Source organism: Balaenoptera physalus (assembly GCF_965194825.1).
Source record: "Balaenoptera physalus genome assembly, chromosome: 2".
Taxonomy (NCBI): Eukaryota; Metazoa; Chordata; class Mammalia; order Artiodactyla; family Balaenopteridae; genus Balaenoptera; species Balaenoptera physalus.
The window spans coordinates 112,756,252-112,779,672 of NC_138883.1; the positions used below are offsets into that span (position 1 = coordinate 112,756,252).

At 35.5% G+C, this 23,421-nt stretch overlaps 1 protein-coding gene across 5 annotated transcripts in view; it reads left to right on the plus strand.

The window, feature by feature from the left end:
- The window catches only part of PIAS1 (protein inhibitor of activated STAT 1), a 220,618-nt gene that overhangs the window by 163,069 nt on the left and 34,128 nt on the right, over positions 1-23,421 (plus strand). For all 5 annotated transcript variants that reach the window (XM_082446540.1, XM_082446539.1, XM_082446542.1 and 2 more), the window contains exons 3-6: positions 12,120-12,204; positions 12,469-12,516; positions 15,783-15,873; positions 16,524-16,658. In XM_082446540.1, the coding sequence (XP_082302666.1) occupies positions 12,120-12,204; positions 12,469-12,516; positions 15,783-15,873; positions 16,524-16,658 (359 nt within the window). The remainder of the gene's footprint in view (positions 1-12,119; positions 12,205-12,468; positions 12,517-15,782; positions 15,874-16,523; positions 16,659-23,421) is intronic.

Sequence of the window (23,421 nt, forward strand, 5' to 3'; positions counted from 1 at the left end):
ACCATTGGTAATTAATACTTATGGGGGGAGGGCGGGTTGTTGAAAATCTTCTCCTATAAGTACAGTGAGCCCTTAATATTCACAGAGATATCCTCCACGACCTTTATAGGTATTCTTAATTACGAACTCCACTAGAACATTTCATCCTTTCTCTGAATTGGAGTATGGAAAAGGTGGAAATCTGAATGACTGTTTTTACCCTCAACGAGAGCTACTGACAAGTATGCAATTTAGGCCACATTGAGAGGCTGAGTTATTACCCGGGACACTCATCCTACATCGTCAAAACAGCTAATATTCAAAGTCCTATCTTAGCAAAATTTCAAATTGCATTATAGAACTTTGGAGACCTTCAAGATTGGCTGTAGTGATTCGAAACAGAATGGTAATTAATTCACAAATCTGAGATATTAATTTCCTATTGCAGATATGAAAACAAAGTTCTCATATTTAAGTATTAAAATCAGTAACCATTCATACCTGAATCTGTTGCAATCTGACGTTTGCTCCACATTCCACTGAAACAGGTCCAGCCAAGATCACCTGTGTCTTGCTAGTTATTAAGTCTAGTTCTCAATTCTTATCCTGACTTCTGAGCATGTACCACTGCCGCTTTGAAATTCTCTCTTCCCTTGATGTCAAGGACGCCATTTCCTCCTGTTTTTCTTTCTGAATTTCTGGCTGTGTCTTCTTTGACTTGCGCCTTAAATGTGGTACAAGGGTTCTGTTCTGTTGTTCATTCCCCCTCACCATCTGCCGGTTTTTTTGTGTGTGGGTGTGTGTGTGCACCATTTTGCTTTAGTTACTATTTTTTTAAACAACTTTATCAAAATATCCTTGACATACCATAAACTTCACATACTTGAAATGTACAATTTAATACATTTTGACTATGTGAAATCACCATCATTATAAAAATAATGAACGTATCCATCACTCCCCAAAGTTTCCTCATCCCATTAGTAATTCCTCCCAGCTGCCCCTTCCATTCCCAACCAGCCCCTAGATATGATGTGTTTTCTGTCACTATAGATCAGTTTGCATTTTCTAAAATTTTATATAATGGTATCATGGAATATATAATCTTTTATTTTTGGGGGGGGGTTGGGGGGTGAGGCTGACTTCTCTTACTCAAGATTATATTCTAACGTTTACCCATGTTGTTGTATCGGTAGTTTGTTGCTTTTTATTGCTGAGTGGTATTTATTATATGGATATAACACTTCACCCACTGATAGACATTTGAGTTTCCAGTTTTTGGCTGTTGAGAACAAATCTGCTATGAAAATTTGGGCTCAAATCTTTGTATAATTGTATGCTTATATTTTTCTTGGGTAAATTACTTAGGAATGGAGTAAGCGGGTCAGATGATAGATACAAGTTTAACTTTGTAAGCAGCTGCCAAACTTTTTTAAACCATTAGGCCATTTTACATTCTCTTCTGTAGCATATGAACTTTGCAGTTGCTCTCCATCCTTGTCAACACTTGGTGTTGTCATTTTAAGGATTTTAGACATTCTAATAGGTGTGTATCTCATTGTAGTTTTAATTTACATTTCCCACAGACTAAGGATGTTGAACATCTTTTAATGTGCTTTTTTGTCATCCATATATTTATCTTCTTTGGTGAGGTGTCTGTTCAGATCTTTTGCTCATTCAAATTTTGTTATGTTGTTTGCTTTCTTGTTAGTGACTTGTAATGGTTCTTTATAGATTCTGGCTACAAGTCCTTTAATGGATATGTGAGTTGTAAATATTTTCTCCCAGTCTGTGGCTTCTCTTTTCTTTTTTTTTTAACAGTGTCTTTCCAAGAGCATAAGTTCTTAATTTTGATGAAGTCCAATTCATCAATTAAAAAAAAGATCGTGCTTTGGGACTGTACCTAAAGAAATCTTTACTCCCAATCCATCCCTGGAATAGATATTTGTTTATCTGTTCATCTCGTGATGGACACTTGAGTTTCTTTTACCTTTTGGCTATTGTGAATAAAGCTGTTATGGGCATTGGCATTCAGGTATCTGTTTGAGTCCCTGCTTTCATTTCTTTGCATTAGTATATACCTAGGAGTGGAATTGCTGCGTCTTAATGATAATTCTATGTTTTACTCTTGGGGGAACTGCCAAATTGTTTTCCACAGCATCTGTACCATTTTAGTATTCCTATCATCAGTGTATGAGGGGTTCCAGTTTCTCCGTATCCTCACCAACTCTTGTGATTTTGTTTTGTTTTTAATTGTAGCCATCCTAGTCAGTTTGAAGTGGTTCTGGTTTTGTGTACAGTAATTCCCCTACATACAAACCTTCAAGTTGCAAACATTCAGAGACGCAAATGTGCATTTTCATGTCCAGTCATGTAAGATCACGTGTCTGGCGTACATTGTCACGTGCATGCATTCTCTACAAGTGGTTGTGCTTTTGTGTACTTTACTATACAGCAGTGGTCCCCGACTTTTTTGGCACCAGGGACTGGTTTCGTGGAAGACAATTTTTCCATGGACCGGGGTTGGGGGGGCATGGTTTCGGGATGATTCAAGCGTTGTGCATTTTATTTCTATTATTATTACATTGTAATATACAATGAAATAATTGTACAACTCACCATAATGCTGATAGGAGGCAGAGCTCAGGCGGTAATGTGAGTGATGGGAAGTGGCTGTAAATACAGATGAAGCTTTGCTCGCTTGCCTGCCGCTCACTTCCTGCTGTGCAGCCCAGTTCCTAACAGGCCACAGACTAGTACTGGTCTGGGGGTTGGGGACCCCGGCTGTACAGTACTGTATAGAGTACCATAGTACAGTATCTTTATTTCAAGCCCAGGATGTCTGGAAGCAAGCGTAAAAGTAGCGGTGGTGTAGCTGGTACTGCTAAGAAGTGCCAAGTGATAACGATGGGAACAGAAGTGAAAATAATTGAGAGAGTGGAACAAGGCGAAAAGATGGTAGATATCGCTCATTCTTATAACATGAATCGTTCAACCATTGGCATGATTCTAAAGAACAAGGACAAGATCATGGAACATATAAAGTCTGCTGTGCCGATGAAGTGGACAATATCAATAATATCAAAGAAGCATGGAAAAGTGATAGAGGAGATGGAGAAACTTCTCAGTGTATGGATGCAGTATCAGCATCAAGTCCCACTCAGTTTAATGCTGATTCAAGAGAAAGCTAAAAGCCTTTGTGAAGACTTGAAGAAAAACGGTGAAGAATCAGATTGTGCATCTTTTAATGCCAGCCTTGGCTGGTTTCATCAGTTCAAGGCTAGAGCCAACCTTCACAATGTAAAAGTAAGTGTCAAGGCAGCAAGTGCAGATACAGTAGCTGCCTGGGAATTTCCTGAAACGCTTCGAGAAATTATTGATGAAGGTGAGTATTTACCTGAGCAGGTTTTTAATGTGGGTGAGACAGGACTGTACTGGAAGAGGATGCCAGACCAAAGTTACATCAGTAAGGAGGAAAAGTTGATGCCAGGCTATAAAGCAGCAAAGGATAAGCTAACTCTGTTGTTTGGTGGCAATGCTTCTGGTGATATGAAGCTGAAGCCTCTCTTAGCTTATCATTGAGAGAACGCAAGAGCCCTTAAAGACATAGCCAAGGGCTCTCTTCCTGTTGTGTGGAAGAGTAACCCCAAAGCCTGGGTTACACAGGCCATTTTCCAGGACTGGTTTTTCCACCACTTTATCCCAGAGGTAGAGAAATATTGCTTGGAGAAGGACATCCCATTCCAACATTCTTTTGCTGCTTGACAGTGCTCCGGGCCACCCGCCATTCATAGATGACTTTCATCCCAACATCAAAGTAGTACATCTGCCACCGAATACTACGTCGCTTGTCCGACCTATGGACCAGGGAGTTATAGCGACTTTCAAGATATATTATTTACATCACACTTTTCGTCAGGCAGTGAAGGTGAGTGACAAATCAGGAACAACCTTGCGACAATTTTGGAAGGACTATAACATCTACAAGGCCGTAAAAAACATTGACTTTGCTTGCCATGAGGTTACAGCCATCACCATGAATGGGGTTTGGAAGAACCTTTGCCCACAGTTTGTTCACAATTTTTGTGGATTTGAGGTGGATGAGGAGTCCAAAGAGGTCTTCAGCAACTTAGTGACCCTCAGTGAGAAGCTGGAGCTAGATCTGCAAGGGGACTATAGTGACTTTCCTTTACTACTTTTGCAAAGTCTGAATTCCTTGTGTGTGGTCTGTGAAGTTTCTCTTCCATTGTCTCTTCAGTCGGCCTGTGATCTGACGGAGATTTCTCCAAACATCCAATCACCCCTCACCCTGCCCCCTCAAAAGTGTGTACATCTCTTTAAATCTTGTGATAGATGACAGGCTACAGTCCCTACAGCTACAGTGGGGCTGAGGAATAGGGGATAATTGCTAGATCACTCACAGCTCTCTCAACAGATTCAGCAGTCTCTTCATCAAGCATTCCCCTGGTTGCTGTGTGTCTGATCAGGTTCAGAGTTCTGAAATCATTGATTCTGATTTTTTTCCCCCCAGCTTAATGGTTGTTTGGAAGGAGGAACTAACTCCTGGAGCTTTCTATTCTACCATTTTCTCTGATGTCACCTATGATCTACTTTGTGTTAATTTTTGCATATGGTGTACTATATGACTCAAAGCACTTTTCCCCCACTGCATATGGGTATCCAGTTGTTCTGGCACCATTCATTGAAAAGACTGTTCTTTTTCAACTAAATTGCCTTTGCACCTTTGTCAAAAATCAGTCATTCATATATATTTGGGTGTATTTCAAGATTTTCTATTCTGCTCCATAGATCTATTTTTTTAATCTAGACACCAGCATCACACTGTCTTAATTACTGTAGCTTTATAATAAGTTTCAAAATCAAGTGGTATTAGCCCTCTAGCTTTGTTCTTCTTTTTCAAAGTTGTTTTAGCTCTTCTAGGTCCTTTACATTTCCACATGAAGTTTAGAAGCACCTTATCAATTTCTTCAAAAAAAACAAACTAGCTAGGATTTTTATTGGATTACATTGAATCTGTAGATCAGTTTGGAAACAACTGATATCTTAACCGCATTGAGTCATCTGATCCATGAACACTATCTAGCTCTTCATTTATTTGGGTCCTTAATTTCTCTGAGCAATATTTGGCATTTTTCAATGCACAGGTCTAGCTCCTCTTCTGTCAGTTTTATGCCTAAGTATTTCATTTTGAGGGGATGCTACTATAAATGTGTTTTTAAAATTTCAGTTTCTTATTGTTTACTGCTAATTTATAGAAATAGCACAGGTTTTTGTATATAATTGTTACCTTATTAAACTCACTTATTCTAATACCTTTTGGTAGATTCTGTCAGATTTTCTACATAGATCATCATGTTGTCTGTGAATAGATGGTTTTAGTTATTTTTCAATCCTGATGTTTTTTCTTTCTTTTTCTTGCCTTATTGCACTGGCAAGAATCTCCAGTACATTGTTGAATAGAAATGATGAGTGGATGTCACTGTCTTGTTTCTAATTCTTTAGTCTCTCATCTTTAATTGTAATTTTTGTTGTTGTTTTTTGTTTTTATTGATTGATTGATTGATTTCGGCACGTGGGATCTTCGTTGCAGCATGCGGAACCCTTCGTTGTGGCGAGCGGGCTTCTCTAGTTGTGGTTCCAGAGCGCGCGGGCTCAGTGGTTGTGGAACATAGGCTTAGCGGCATGTGGGATCCTAGTTCTCTGACCAAGGATCGAACCCACATCTCCCGCATTGGAAGGCAGATTCTTAACCACTGGACCACCAGGGAAGTCCCTAAGTGTAATGTTGGCTGTAAATTTTTCATAGAAATCCTTTATTGGGTTGAGGAAGTTCACTTCTATTCCTGGTTTGCTGAGAGTTCTTTTAAAAATCAGGAATGGATGTTAAATTTTTGTCACATGCTTTTTCTGCATCTATTGAAATGACAACATGTTTCTTTTTTAGTTTGTTAATCTAGTGACTTGAATGTTGAAACAACCCTGCATTCTTGGGATAAATGTCTCTTGGTTATGATGTATTATCCTTTTTTTTTATATGGTTGGATTTGATTTGTGAAAGTTCTGTTAAGAATGTTTGTATTTATGTTCATGAGAGGTAACACTGGTGATTTTCTTTTAATGTCTGTCTTGTTTTGGTACTGGAGTAATACTCTCATAAAATGAGTTGCGAAATACTCTCTTTTTAATTTGGGGGCAAGTGTTTGTTTAGAATTTGTATTACTCTTTGCTTAAATGTTTGATAGACTTCTTCAGTTTTTTTAAACAATTTATGTAGAATTGGTACTATTTCTTTCTTAAATATTTGGTAGAATTCCACAGAGAAAACATCTGGGCCTAGACTTTTCTTTCAGGAAAGACATTTAACTACAAATTCAAACTTTAAACTAGATATGAGCTATTCAGGTTATCTATTTGGTAGTTTTTGTTTTTCAAGAAATTTGTTTTTTCTAAGTTGTCATTTTTTGGCCGAAAGGTGTTCATGATATTCTCCTATATACTTTTATTGTCTATAGAATCTGTAGTGATGTTACTTCTTATTCCTTATTCTTATTTTTCTTTTCTTCTTTTCCTTAGTAGTCTTGCTAGAGGTTTATCAGTTTTATTGATCTTCAAAAAGAAACTAGCTTCTGGTGTTGTTGATTTTTCTCTATTTTTTTGGTTACAGAGTATTCCATTATATGAATGTTTAGTCAGTCATTCTCCTATTGTTGATATTTTGCATAAGAATAATCTTAATGGGAACTGTGTGACTAATTTATATGATGAAAATGACAAAACCTTAAGAATATGAATAAATGGACACAGATACAGTACTCCAGGATGGGAAGATTAAAGATGTAAAGATATATAAAGATGTCAGCTCTCAAAATAATTTATGGGTTTATTGTAATTCTACTCAAAATACATTGAGCTTTGAGAATCATGGCAAAAGGATTCAGAAGTTTATCTAGATGATAAAACTTTGAGTTGATGTTAAAGTTCTGAAAAAAGAAGAATGGATGGAGAGAAACCTGATAGAAGATATTAAAACATAATGAAACTATAACAATTAAAAAATAGAGTGCCAGCACCAGGATAAAAAAGACCAATGAGAAAATAGCCTGGAAATGGAACATGTTGGATATAAGGATTTAATATATGATAAAGGAAGCACACATATCCATAGAGAAGAAGGATTATTTAACAAATGGTGTTAGTATAACTAAGCAATTTGGAGAAACAAAAATTTAGATTTTTAAAAAATATCACATACTAAAATAAGTTCCAGATGGATTGATAATTACATCGAAACAACAAGCCAAAGAACTGAATTGTGTACTGATTGAACCTAAGAAGGGGAACAACACAAATTTACAAGGAGGTGGTTGACAGATTAGACTACATAAAACTTAACTTTTGTATCATCCCAAAATGTAGCCAAAATGAAAAAACATAACAGACTGGGGGAAATATTTGCAGCAGATTTCCAAAGGGTTAATATTTTTTATATATGAAACTGTTATGCAGATGTAAAAATGGGCCTAGGACAAGATTAGGCAATTAACTAAATAAGAAGTTAAAAACAAGAAAAAAATTCTTAATACAAATTAAACTACTAAGGAGTTGCCCAGATCCACCCATTAAATTAGCAGCAACTCCCGTGCAGGCCAGAGTCGGATGCATTTAGTAGATGCACAAATTGCTAATGGTCTTATAGTGTTACAAGCATTTGCAAACCACTCTTGTGATATGTCAAGATGCATTTAAAAAAATCTCCATACTTTTTGACCCAGAAAACCCACATCTGGGAATTGATCCAGAGAAAATAATAGCTACCCGCCCCCCGCCCCTGTTCCAAAAAAACAAACGTATAAGCCCTGTATACAGTCATTTCAAATAATGAAAAATTAGAGAAACCTAAATGGTTTATCAAGGGAGCAATTAAAATTTTCATACACCCCACAGATAGAATACAATGCAATAATTAAAATATGGTAATAGAGATTGTAATTGAAAATGTGATAAGAGTAATTTTTTTAAAGCGAGCTTTTAAATTGTATGTGTAATTTGATTGGAAAGAAATATGTAAAAATGACAAGCAGTTATGATGAGGATATAGTGGGTAATTCTTTTCCTGTTTTCTTTTCTTTTTCTTTTTTTTAAAGAGCTCCTGACTTAGTTATTTTATTTTATTTTATTTTATTTTTGGCTGTGTTGGGTCTTCGTTTCTATGCAAGGGCTTTCTCTAGTTGTGGCAAGCGGGGGCCACTCTTCATCGCGGTGCGCGGGCCTTTCACTGTTGCGGCCTCTCGTTGCGGAGCACAGGCTCCAGACGCGCAGGCTCAGTAGTTGTGGCTCACGGGCCTAGTCGCTCCGCGGCATGTGGGATCTTCCCAGACCAGGGCTCGAACCCATGTCCCCTGCATTGGCAGGCAGATTTTCAACCACTGCGCCACCAGGGAAGCCCTCTTTTCCTGTTTTCTATGATTCAGTATAATGCTAGGCTGCATTAATAGAAGTACAGTACACTTAGATCAGGGGAGCTAATAGACTTATGTTTTGAGAAGAGCATGGGCTTTGGAAATGTGTAGATCTGACTTCCAGTTCGGGTTCTACTTACCTAGTATGAGGCCTTGACAGTTGCATAACTACTTTGAACCTCAATTTCTAAATCTGAAAAAAGAGTAGATTCCTTTATGATTGTTGTATGGATTAACAGTAGTAGATGGTAGTTGTTGATAAAAATATTGTTCTTGTCATATCACATCTGAATAATAAGTCAGCTTACAAGCAATCATAAATTTCAATGGCAAACAACTAAGATTTATTTTTCACGTACGTTACTTATTAGCTGTGGGTTGGTTGTGGCTGTGCTCTGTGTTCTCTCCACTCTAGAATCAAGGCAGACTGGAAAGAAAGTTGTTGAAACCCAAGGATAGTTCTTAAAGGTCTGCTCCACAGTGGTAACTTCTACTCATATTTCATTGACCAAGGCATCGGTGGCACTGGGTCATATTCCTCCTGTGGGGATGGGCCAGTACAGAGGGGCAGCAAATATTTTGGAGAAATAGTATGCTATGACAGAGTGTGTTCAATTCTGGCTGTCACTTTAAAAGTGTGATAGACTGGGATATGTCCAGAGGAGAAAGATCAGAATGGTGAGTAATTCTGAAGTCTTGCCTGAAGTACAGTGGCAAGAGTCGATGGAGAGAGAGGGGGCACGTTAATGCTGTCTAAAATATTTGAAGAATGGCTATGACTGGATATGCTATATGACATCAGTGGGTGGGAGTTAAAGCATTATATATTTTGATTCAGTGTAAGGGCATAAGGAGGAAGGGAGACAGAAAAGGAAATTGGTGCTTGTTTTAAATACCTTCCCTCATTTAAATTTAAAATAATCCTTTGAGGGTTTTTGTGTTCGTGTATGTTTATGTTTAAATATTGAAGAAAACAGATTCAGAGTGGATAAGTACCTAAGGTCACATGGCAAATAAGTTGTAAAACCAGTTTGGAATCCAGGTGTATATGATCTCATCTCTTTCCACTAAACTTTGCTACTCTCTTGGGCTGCAAGCTTTCTTACAATTACACTGTTTATCACCAGTCATCTTCTGCTTGACAAGGTGATAGCTTCTCTTCCCCCATCTCTAAAAGGGTTCAAACAAAGTATAAATGGAAGAATTGAAGGGAAGGTTGAACTCTATCTAGATCAATGGTCTGCAAGCTCATTTGATTATTTGTACCTTTCAGCAAAATAATTTAGCATATACCATGTATATGTTATATACGTTTAACAATTATATTGATATTGTATATGCTATAAAACACACCAAAAATAGAAGTTAAAAAAGTTAAGATTTGACATAAAATTTTAGATATTTTTGTGAATTAGATTTTATGGAAAATGTCAACTTTAGAAACTTCTATTTTACAGGTAGATATTTTTTCCTTTAACCCTGTGGATTGTCTTGTGTACCCACTGAGATGTATACCCCCAACATTGGAGGTCATTGTTTTGGATGATTTGTAAGACTCATTTTTCAGTATGAAGAGTCCATGATTCTGTTTGGCCTGAACTTTTCTGAAAGGGATAATGATAGCTTAATTAACTTTTAGAAAAGTTTTTAAATAGTCTTACCTAAGACCAAAACTATAAATTCACTGGCATTCATAGCAAAATTAAACCTGAAAATCAAATAGTGCGAAAGATGCTTTTCCAGGTAAACAGTAATAACCCCATGAGCATTTATATATAAGAGGATGTAAAAAGGGGTTACTATTAAGTAATAAACCTGATTTCTATGTGTGGCTCAAGAAACAGCCTTGTTATTTTAGTCATATCTTCTCTATCTAAATCTGCGTGTGAGTGTGTCCAAAACTTACTGTACTCATGTATTCTAAAATGAATCTGAAATTTTGCCCAGAGAATAATATTAATTTTGGTACTTGGGAAATTATTTTATCAATAGCACTGTTTTAGAATGGAGCCAGAAATCTAAATCAGGATAAGCCTACTGGACTAAAATCTTTATAGAGACATATCCTCTAAGAAGCAAAAGAAGTTAGTTTCGTTGCCTGACAGAGGAAACTGTTTGCTTTTCTACATTCTGGTCCTTGGTTATCTGCCTTTTGCCACGTTGATATTTCATGATTAAGATAACTTTCTGGTTAGTAACTGTTTCTTGGGGAAAGAGTTTTTAAGAAAAAACCTTCCCAGATCACAGAAAGCAGAAAAGCAAATGTAGACTTTAAAAGATACTCCTACATTGACATGAAATTGTAGATCAACAGTGTTCTTTTGCATTTCTTTCTCATAGTGATACATTTGTACGGCTTTTTGACATTTGTGTTTGGTGGTAATTTTGGAGGAAGTGTTGCTTGCAGGGAAATCATCCGAAACAATGATCTCTGATGTTGGGGGTATGCATCTCAGTGGGTACACAAGACAATCCATAGGGATAAAGGAAAAAATATCTACCTGTAAAATAGAAGTTTCTAAAGTTGACATTTTCCATAAAATCGAATTCTATTTTTGGTGTGTTCTATAGCATATACAATATCAATATAATAGTTTAACATACATAACATATACATGGTATTTGCTAAATTATTTTGCTGAAAGGTACAAATAATCAAATGAGCTTGCAGACCATTGATCTAGATAGAGTTCAACCTTCCTTTCACTTCCTCCACTTATACTTTGTTTGAACCCTTTTAGAGATGGCTTCAGCTCCTTTTTCTGCACCAGTTTAAGGGCCCACAGGCCAAGAGTTCCTTGGTAATAACTTTCAGTGATCCATTTGTTCTAGAAAATTATCCTGGAAAAGGACAGTTTAATTAAGTTTGGTATTTCTTATTTTCAGTCTTTTGTTCGTTCAACAAACAGTCATTCAGTGCTTCTTTGTGCCAAGCACTGAGGAAATATTAGTGAACAAGAGGGATATTGACCACTGATTTTAAAAATAGATATAACGTGTATTAAAAGCCAATAGAAATACTGTTGCTCACGGCAGCGCCCTGTAGGAATCCCTGGTCTTCACTGACCTGTGCCTTCCTGCCTGTTCTCTTGCTCTTTTCTCTCTCCCCACCTCCACTTACCCCCCTTCCTTCTCTCTATTCCCTTCCTTCCCTTCTTGTAACTCCTTTCCTCCTTTGAGATAGTGACCACAGGCCCATTTTGATGTCAATTCATCTAAGCATAGGAGAAACTATATATGATATTTATTGTATAAAACTTGGCATGGTATAGTTAGATGGGAGATGATAAAATTCTTAATTTGCCTTCAAGTCCAACTGTCATCTCACCTGTGCAGATCTCAAGGTGTATGTGTATATGTTTGTTACTTAACTCAGAAGCCATGTATCTTTAAATGGGTTTATATTATTTTAAATAAAATTAATATCAGCATGTTTTTATACAAGTGTGCTTTTTAGATGCAGACATCTATATGATTAGATATTTGGCACATATCTTATTTTTCAGTGTCTTAACTGAGTTGTTACCTAAACTCTAGAATCCGTCCTAGTTAATTAAAGGTGTGTGAATGGCTGGGTTTTTTTGTTTTGTTTTGTTTGCTGATGTGTTCTATATTGATGAATTTGAAGGTAATTAAAAATATAATTCTTTTCTTCTTTAGCATCAGACAACAGTCAGCGCTTTCGAGAAACCTGTTTTGCATTTGCATTGACACCACAACAAGTGCAGCAAATCAGTAGTTCCATGTAAGTTGTCTTCGAGTGTAACTTGCAGCTTGACCTTTGAGTCCAGTTTTGTCTATAATAAGTGACTTTTTAAAACAGTGTATTGGATGAGTATTATTGTCATGCAAATATTAGTATTGAAAATATTATTATAGTGTTAGTTACCCTAATAACTGTTAATATTTCTGATAAATTTGAAATACTTTCTGGAGTAACAGTGTCTTTGAATCAGCTTTCCTCTGTATATCTTTAAAATAATTGTAGTTCTTACTCTGTCTTTTCTAGGGATATTTCTGGGACCAAATGTGACTTCACAGTGCAGGTCCAGTTAAGGTACAGTGTTGACTACAGTATATATCCAAAGTTTAAAAGTTAATATTTCTTAAAGATTTAAAAAATCTGCCTAATTTTCAGTAAGTATATTGAAAGTATTGGGTTTAGATGTTTGGGTGAGGGAAAACCTTTTCCTATTATGATACATCCTAATTACTATCAAAGTTAGATTTTAATGTAGCAAGTGATGTGCCATATATTTAACCGTATTTCTCTATTTTGGTTGCCCTTGGTTGGTTGAGAAGCTCCAGCTAATGATATGTTTAAATATGGTGGTCAGCTCTTTAGAAGTACCAAGTTTTATGAAAGCAAAGACCTTATCTGCATGAGTGGCAAACTACTGTAGATAAAGAACTAATACTTAGGTTAAGTCTACAGTGTCTCATGGACTTAACAAGAACCAAAATAGGCTAATTTGTTTTGTCCTGTATTTTTAAACCATTAATTTAAATACTCTCTAATTTAGATTCCATGTGAGACATCTCTTGATAGATTTGTAAAGACGAAATTTTACAATTTGGAAAACGAAAATTTTCCAACATGCTACTGCCCATATTCAGTTTCTTTTCTTAGCCCATTTCTTCTAAGAATATCTAAGACATCTTTTATGTTAATATGTCTCTCTCTTGTTGCTTACATAAACCATCTTATGCTGTTCTTTTTACTCAGTGACTATCCTTGTGTAAACCTAAGTGTCCCACAATGTTCTTGTTGCAATAGGGATAGAAGAGGAAATTCAAGACAGTTGTTTTCCTCAACAAGCTGTTTTCCCTATAAAGTGGGAAGGATAAGTCAAACAGATAGCCCAGTCTCAATAATCAGATACTAAGTTGTATGTACAGATTATAAATACACTAGGAGATCAGAAAAGAGATGAAAGTACCAGCTCAGTGCTTCATGGAATAATGTGAAAAACTCTGATCTAGGTTCAAAAATAGTGTGATGAAAACTGAGAAAGCAGAGGAGAGGTTGAGGTCTTGGTTTTGGAAGGCACTGACAAAGGTGTTTCTGTGTAAAAGGTACTTTTTCCTCTGTCAGGGGCAGACTATGATAATGACTGAATAAATTAAAGGACTAAAATATGGTGCCTTCATAATTAATTATATATTGCTATAACATTTTTTACTTCCCTGCCTCAATAGTTTACATTTTGTTCATACTGATATGTGACTTTGCCCTTTAAAACAGTGGTTTTCAGACTGTTGCTTGGAGCCAGTGTTTGGTGGCTACCCTTTGGCTACCATTCCACCTTCTCTCCCCCAACACCCCCAATTCCCCCACCTGACACACACATATACACACACTCTGAACCAAAGTAATGTGGCTTTTGATCTGTTCTACGTGTTTGATTTCTGGGTTAGTTTTCACTTGAGGAGAGTATCCTAAGACTAAAATAAAGTTTGAAAACCATAGCTCTAAAGCAAAAGATTTAGTTACTATCCTTAGTATTAACGTACGCATGCATTCTTTAAAGCAGTAAAGAGGTATGGTTCACATTCCAAAGGAAGGTTTTCTTTCTAAGATCAATTCAGAGATTCTAAGGGAATCTTGACGGTTAAAAATGGCTTAGCCATCAAATTTATCTCCAGAATTTGATGAATAAAGAACCATTTTGTATTATATTTGGTAATTGTTAGGTGGTTCTTTGTATTTTACTAAATTGTTTTCATCCCCACCCTCCTCACCCTCTACAGCAATTCCAGTGTTATTAAGTTGGGAGCGTATACCTTCCACTATCCTAATTGTAAGTCTTTATCTAAAACATGAAAACAATTTGGTCAGAATTAGGATCAATATTTTCTCTATTAGATTCCTAATCTGTTTTCATTTATCTGTTTCCCCTCCCCACCCCCATGAACTCCTATACAGAAACTTTCTGCTCTTGTTCCCCATTTTTAAAATCTTTTTTTCTCTTTGGTTTGTAAGGGTGATTTAGATTTTCACTTTTTACTTAGTTGAATAGGAGTCAACTTGTCATATAAATTATTGCTTTTCTGTAGCTTCAGGCAGCCAGGTTCACGTTTCTAATTTATCTCTGCATTGGAGTAATTGATTTAAGACTTTATGGCATCCTCTTACTGTTGCAAAGTAAAGAACTCGCCTGTAATAGAAGCTTCTGCTGGGGTTAGAGATGATCTTTTGGGCTTTGACATCTGTTTGCTAAGTATATTTTGAGAAAATCTTTGTAGATTAGTAATTCTCAACCTTTATATGGATCTCTAACCCCTTTGAGAATCTAATGGAAGCTATAGATTGTCCCTGCTTAAAGATGACCATATATTTATATGTACCCGTAAAATTTTACATAGAAAATTGTCCCATTTTGTGGACACTCCCTCACACAGATTGCATGGCAGGCAGATCAAGATGTTGAGAGAAGATGTTTGTGCATGATGAATATTTCACAGAATTCAGAGACAGCGTTCTTCTTAACATGTAACACAAAGGTGCTGTGAACATTCTGTAAAGTGGAATGAGCCTCAGCTGTATATTGGGAATAAGGAAGTATAATAATCAAGAATAGTTGTCTTAAATAGCAAATTAATAATTTATTTCTTGATCTATGTAAGAATGGAGTGAGAATGAACAAATTATGTAGTTGTCGTTGGTTTTCCCAAAAGATAACGCATTTAATTTAGAAATAAATGTTTTCATGAGTTTCTAAAATAGTATTCTAAACACATGTGGGTATAATACAATTAATGTTATTATTCAGCATCTTCAGTTTTCAGGGAATAATGGAGTACCTGGGCTTAGTGGACAGAACTTGATCCCAGGGATGGACTTCTAGCATTTTCAGTATAGTCTGCTGAGAACAGACAAAAAAATATTTCACAGACAAATAAATTTGGGAACTACTATATATTTATATTTCCCTCTTAAAAAGTTACAGTTATTGTTAGCCTAGCTCTGAGAAGTTCTATATGGAGGAAACTTAATTTAATTTTTTGATTCAAAATTTCTTAAATTTATTCAACCACAGAGCACTTCCCCACCTCCTCCCCCCAAAAACATGCTTGAACAAATGACTGGAAATATTATGAAGACAACTACAGGTTGGTAGTTGTGACCACTGAAACTCTACATTGACAGAATTATTTATTTTGAACCTATTTCAATACATTTATTCATGTATTTATTCAGGTTTAGTAGTTTTTTGCTGTTGTTATTAAGTTTGACCATCTTTTAGATTAGCTATGGAACAAAAATATTAATGTGGTGTCATCCTTTAATAAAGGTAATTAAACTTATCATTTATTGTTTAGGTTTTGTTTATCAGAAACCAGTTGTCCACAAGAAGATCACTTCCCACCCAATCTTTGTGTGAAAGTGAATACAAAACCTTGCAGCCTTCCAGTAAGTCCCAAAAGCTATTTTTTAAAAAGTGCATTGCCAACATAGCTAGCAAATAAGTCATCACAGCTGTTGTTAATCATATTTTTTCATTAAGAAAACATCTTTATTTTGGATATATATTCATGTGACTGAGTGAAACACTTGCACCAACTATGTACAATTAACAGCTGTGACATTAGCTATGGAGACATAGTCTAGGAGTTGGGTGTGGTAGCTTTCGTGTTTTACTGAATTTTGGGAAGACGAGATTGTTTCAACAAAACCTCAGATGTATTCGTGTAAGTCTGGAGCTTGTGGTAGAATAGAGATCTGAAGAATGCTGTGTCTTTAACAGAGGAGTGGGGGCTGTTATTGTTCACCTTTAAAATAGTCCTTATATACTTATCCAAGCTCTTTATGAATTCAACCTGATTCTTAAAGTTTAGAGATTTTTAAGTTCTGCTACCAGTATTTTTCTCAGGCTTACTATGACACTGTATGGTTGTTTAGAGAAACATAACAGGAAACTCTTACAAATGTTTGCTTCTCTACTTTTAAATGAAAATACTCATATTTTCTCATATGTAGTTTGTAGGGTTTTTTTTTTAAGGAATGGAAGTTGAAATGATTGTGGAAGTAATAAGTAGAAATAAATTATATTTCATCCTTAGGGTTATCTTCCACCTACTAAAAATGGTGTGGAACCAAAGCGACCCAGCCGACCAATTAATATCACCTCACTTGTCCGATTGTCCACAACTGTACCAAACACCATTGTTGTTTCATGGACTGCAGAAATTGGAAGAGTAAGTAAATTTTTGTTTCTACCAGATTTTTGTATTATAAGGAATGGTTAATCTCCATGGCTACCTGAGCTTGTATGTAAATAAAATGAGTTGTAAAAGGATTTATTTTTGTCTCACAATGAATTTTCAACATGTTCCCATTTAAAAAATGTTTTAAACAGTGTTTTATAACCTGATAACTTTCACTGAGCAGTTTTCATAAACATCTTCCTATGTCATTTCATGTTCATCTGCATGATTTTAAATGGCTACATCATATTCCAATATGATGTTCCCTGCTGTTGAACATTTATTTGGTTGATTCATTACTATTTCAAAGAACATTTTGAAGACCATCCTAGTAGCTCTAACTTTGCATACATACATGGTAATTTCCTTAGAGTAAATTCCCAGAAGTGGAATTGCTGAGTCAGAGAGCATCAGAATTTAAAGAAATTTTGTGTACATTGGCAGATTACCTTACCAAAAGATGTTGTACAAATTTATTCTCTAACTTTGTGTTTATTCACGTGCCTGTCGACGGATAACATTGAGTTTTATTTTCTTTAAGATCTCTACTAATTTTAATAGGTAAATAGTGGTACCACATTGTTTTAATTAGTACTCCTCTTATTGAGGTTGGACATAATTTATGTTTGTGATTATTCACATTTAAAAATCATATCAATATCTATTTCTCTATTGCTGTTTTTATTGTTTCTGAGTTCTTTATATATTGATTTAACCCTCTTTTACATGTGGCAAATGTTTGTTTCTAGTTTATTGCCCTTTATTTTTATTTAATGTGTAGAAGATTTAAATTATTACGGAGCCAAATCTTAACCAGTTTTGTTTTTCTTTTTTTTAATTTATTTTTTATTGAGTATAGTTGAATTACAGTGTTGTGTTAATTACTGCGGTACATAAAAGTGACTCAGTTATATACATATATATATATATATATATATATATATATACACACACACACACACATACACACACACACATACATATATACATATATATACACACACATTCTTTTTCATATTCTTTTCCATTATGGTTTATCACAGGATATTGAATATAGTTCCCTGTACGATACAGTAGGACCTTGTTCTTTATTCATCCTATATATACCACTTTGCATTTGCTAATTCCAAACTCCCACTCCTACCCTCTTCCATTGCCCTCCCCCTTGGCAACCACCAGTCTATTCTCTACGTACCTCATTCTGTTTCTGTTTCATAGATAGGTTCATTTGTGTCATATATTAGATTCTACCTATAAGTGATGTCATGTGGCATTGGTCTTTCTCTTTCTTACTTCACTTAGTATGATAATCTCTAGTTGCACAGTTTTGTTTCTTTATAGTCTTTCCAGTCAGCCTCCATCAAGTTTAGTCTGTCTGTCCTTCCCAATCTTACATAAATATTTGTTTATATTTTTTCTTGACTTTTGAGGTTTCTAGTTTTACCTTTAAATATTTAATCCATTGTGAATTTATGTGTAGTGTGAAATAAAAATTTAATTTTTTAAATAGCCAGTTCTAATACCATTAACTAAACAAATGCTAATTCTGAAGCCACCATTATTATATATTTGCTTTTATTTATCCTGTGTGTGTTCTGATCTTTTCTGTATGGTTTCTTAGCCTAGCATTCTTACCTCTTACTATTGCTGAAGCGTTAGTGAGAGAAATAGTATATTAGTCTAGAGTGGTGGCACTGGGGATGGAGATAAATAGGTGGATCTGTAGGAATAAGTGATAGATTAGAAATAGGGGCTAAGAGAAAGGGAGAGGTCAAGGATGACTCCTTGGTTTCTGGCTTGAGTGACAAGGTAAATGAAAATATTACTGAGATAGAGGAAACACTGAAAAAGGACTGAATTTAGGTGCGTTTTGTTTTGCTTTGCTTTGCTTTGAAGGAAGGAGTATTGGAGGACTACATGGAGACAATCATGAGTTCAGTTTTGAAGCTTTTGAGTTTGAGATGCCTTTGAGACATGCTGAAGAGGCAGTTGGGCATATAGGCTCAGAGGACAAGTTTGGGCTAGAGAAAAAAATGAGTCATCTGCATATTGGTGGTTACTAGAGCCATAAAAGCAGGCTGACATTGTTTAGGGGAAATGTAACAAGTAAAAAGAAGAGAGTGTTGAACACTTACCATTCTTGAAGAACTATAACTTTTAATACTGGATAGAAGAGAATGAACCTGCAGAGGACATGGGGAAATAGTACTAGAGATGTGGGGCAGAACCGGGGGTGGGTATGAGAAACCAAGGGAAGAGTTTCAAAAAAGAAGGACAGGGACTTCCCTGGTGGCGCAGTGGTTAAGAATTTACCTGCCAATGCAGGGAACACGGGTTTGAGCCCTGGTCCGGGAAGATCCCACATGCCATGGGGCAACTGGGCCCGTGCGCCACAACTACGGAGCCTGTGCTCTAGAGCCTGCGAGCCACAACTGCTGAGGCCCGTGTGCCTAGAGCCCGTTCCCCACAACAAGAGAAGCCACCGCAATGAGAAGCCCGTGTACCGCAATGAAGAGTAGCCCCCACTCAGCTAGAGAAAGCCTGCATGTAGCAACGAAGACCCAATGCAGCCAAAAATAATAAGTAAATAAAATAAAATAAAATTTATTAAAAAAAAAAAAGGAGATGGTAAGCAGTATTGAACAGATGTTGAGAAGTCAAGCATGTTGAAATCTAAAAAAATACTTTTTGGATTAGAAACATAAAGTTGACTTTAGCATGAGCTGTTTTGGTGGATGGTGGTAGGAGAAGCCCGATTGTGACCAGGCAGAGGTAAGGCAGTGGAGATAGTGAGTTATAGAAGGGTAGCTTTGGAAATAGATACAGCTGAGCTGGAGGGAAATTTGAGATGAGAGTTATTTGTTTGCTTTAATGAGAGATTGTTAAACAGGTATAAAGGATGATGGCAGGTATCTTCTTGGGAGGAAGAGATTAAATATACATGAGAAAAATAATCAATAGTGAATTTCATTAAGTAACTCATTGTAGCTAGGAGGGACAACTTCTTTATTTAGTGGAATAAAAGGATTGGATGCATGTATATGATTGGTACTGGAGAGATGGTAAGTTCTGATCTGATGAATTCTCTTAAGTCTGTGAGATAGGAAGTGAGAGAGGTCTGCTGAGAGTGAGAGAAGAAATCGGGGCCTCGAGGAGAGTGAAAATGTTGAAAAAGTAATTGCATGGAGTAAGACATATTCCCCTGCATTATTCCCCCAAATCTTTCTGGGAATAAATGAGCTTGCTTTAAAATGTGTATATTAACTTAGAGAGGATTAACTTACTTACAGTATTTAATGTCCTTATTTCAGGAACTGTATGTTTCTCCATTTATTCAAATCCTCTTTCATGTTCCTCAGTAATTTAATAGGTTTCTTCTTAGAAGTTTTCCATATTTTTATTGATTTTTGTGTTGTTTATTATTATTACTGCTCTTGTAAATAGATCTTTTTTCTGTTGTATTTTCTAAAAAATGTACTTATTGTTGATTTATTTAAAAGCTAGTTATTGTTGAATATTTACTTAGTACATAAATTCACATATTGGTTCTGATAGCTTTTTAGTAGGTTTCTTGGTATTTCCAAATAGGCAGTTTTGAGTCTGAGATGTATCATTATATGAATAATGATAATCCTAATACTTATGCCATAATTTCTTATTCTTGTTCTCTTGTGCTGTCTAGAACCTTCAGAACAATGTTAAGTAATGTGAGTGCTAGTGGACATACTTGACTTTTTCCTTATGTTAATGAGAATACTAGTGTCACAACATTATTATAATGGCTATTAAGTTTTGATAGAACTTAATTATAGCAATAATATAATCCTATGGTCCTCTTTTTTACTGTATATCTTTGAGAGAAATGGACTTTTAATTTTATCAGAATCCTTTTTTGACATCCATCAAGGTTATATATTTTTTCTTTACCTAATCAATATGTCACTATTAGGTTTTTAAAATCCTTTTAAATGTTTTTTTCTAGTGTACCTTGGGCTCCCTGTTTTTGTCCCCCTTTTTGAAGAGGGTATTGCAGATGTTTTGGGTTTTGTCTGTGTGTGAAAAGTGTATAAACACCAGGGTGTTTACAGTGAACTATGAAAGAAGTCAAACTGGGGGAGAGGAGGGAAATGTAGTTGCTGATATATAGCACTAGAGGAGAGGGGGATATATTCTTCCATGGGAAGCCTTCCACACCTCAGAAAGAAAACAGTAATCTTCAGTGATTTGAAGGTCTCCCAGGTTAAGATTTGCATAGACCATGATCTACAAGTTGGAGACCTTCTTTTTGAAATAAAACATTGAAAGAAAATTATTCTTTTCTAAAGCCCAAAAGATAACTGATTAGATTGGTTTGTGATCCTAGTTTTATTCAGCTTGTGAAGATACTCTGAATAGTTCATGTAGGATCTCTTACTGTTTTGGGGATTAATTTCTGTATTATTAGTTGCCATTGAGAAATGTTAGCATTATGTCTTGAAAGGAAATAAATGGAAGAGCTAATGCTATGGTGGTAATCGTCTTACAATATATTATAACTCTATGCAGTCAACATGTACACCTTAAACTTACACAATATTATATGTCAATTATAGCTCAATTTAAAAAATTGTAATATAAGAGAAAAAGAAGAGCTAGTACAGTGCTTGAAGGAAATAAGTGAACTATGTTGTAACTTCCTATCCTACCTCAGAGTAATCACTGCATCTAGCATTTATTAAACTGTCATTGTTTGTAGAGAAGTTATTTAGATACTGGTGTAAAGGGCACTTAATGAGTAGATCATATCTTAATAGTGAAGAAAATGTCCTATAAACTTGATAGACAATTTTGAAGACTTTGAAAAAGCATTTGACAAAAACATCAGTGTAATGCAATATATTTCAGTAGTTGGAGTTAAGTAGTACTTTGAAGGGTTAGCAGGAACAATATATCATCTACCTAGGAGAGATATTATACCACTGAAGTTTTGGCGGGGGTTGCTGCTGAATCTCTTTCATGTGATATAAAATTTAATTCCATATTATCGGTACAAGTGGTGTTTGTTAATACCTGACCTTCTTTTTACTTCCTTTTTTTTTATTTCTTATCTGGTTACGTGTTTCAACTAGAGTGAACATACCTTTTCACTGAACTTGTAGTTTCTACTTGACCTCTCCTTAAAAATTTATATAAAGCCTTAGGGTGATTACTAGTTCTGAAGATTCAGGCTGTAAGTATATATAATTATTTCACAGTGTTAATTAGCATTTCTCCAGTTTCTATCATACTTGAACCATTAATCAAATAATAAAGGTGAATAAGGATTTTTTTTCTAAAAGGAACTTTTTAGTTTTATATTAGATTGGTATGTTGTATGTCTAAAATTCGGGTAAGTTTTAAGGTTATTTGTTCCTCGTTAATAAATTATGGGATTTATTAATGAAAGTAAATTAGCTTTTAAAAAATGTTTAATTTTTATTTTATATTGGAGTATAGTTGATTTACAATGTTAGTTTCAGGTGTACAGCAAAGTGATTCAAGTTATACATGTACATATATCCATTCTTTTTAAGCTTATTTTCCCATTTAGGTTATTACAGAGTATTGAGCAGAGTTCCCTGTGCTATACAGTAGGTCCTTGTTGATTATCTATTTTATATATAGTAGTGTGCATATGTTAATCCCAGACTCCTAATTTATCCCTCCCAAATTAGCTTTTTTGATAACTTCATTTTTTTCCTGGAAAATGTGTAGCATGTGAACATGGATAGGTTTCTGAACTCTAAATGAAAATTTGACCTTCCAGAGGGTATTGTACATATATTCTCTTCTTGCCAAAAGAGGGGGATGCGTTTTCCAAAGTGCGAAAGTAACTGAAAGTTGGAATGTACATTGGAAGGTTAGGAGGGTCAAAGCAAATGGTATGTGAAATCAAGAACTATAGAGAACTACACTGGCCTTGGCCATTAGTCCATTGTCCTGACATCCCTACACTTTCCTCTTGATTTCTAGTGCCACCTTTGTCACCAAGCAGGTGCATGATCATGAGCAGATTACATATATTTTTTAAAATTTAAAATTAAAAGCATTTTTGTGTGCCTACAGTTCATCAATCCTTTACTTAGAAAGATAGTTGCCCTACCTATCTCTTACAGGCCTTCTTTGAGGTTTAAATGAAGTGGAGAGTATATATTAAGAGTGCGTGTAAAACTGTATGTAGCTAATAAATAGAAGATGGCAATAATTATTTTTCCTTTTGCTTCTTTCCAAATCTCTTGACCTTCCTCTTGATTCCAGCACCAAGTGGAAAGTGGACCTTCTCATTTAAATCTCTCTCTTACCCTTCATAAGCCTCAGCCCTCTTTTCTTCCTCTTATCCAGTCATGTACCCTTTACTTTGCCTTGGCTTGTTGATAAACTATTTTCTTTGTCCCCCTTCTCCTAGTACCATCTCTGGGTAGTCCCTCTGCTGGTAATGGATATTCATCTGTTCTTTTGCCAAACCATCAGCTTCTCTTTGAAAATATTTAATATTCCCTCTGCTTGTTGTGATAATAGCCCAAGTAGGGTCTTTTCAAAACTAGTTAAAGGCATAGAGAGAAATTAAATGGTATAAATTAGGATGCCAGTCTAATTTTTTAAATAGCTACTGTTACCTGCTAAATATGTTTTATGATGACTTTGACATCTTACTGGCCTTGGTTTATATTTATTTTTAACAATGTTCTTTACATAAGTGCCTAAATTGATTAACTTCAAGCATCGGTAGTCAGGT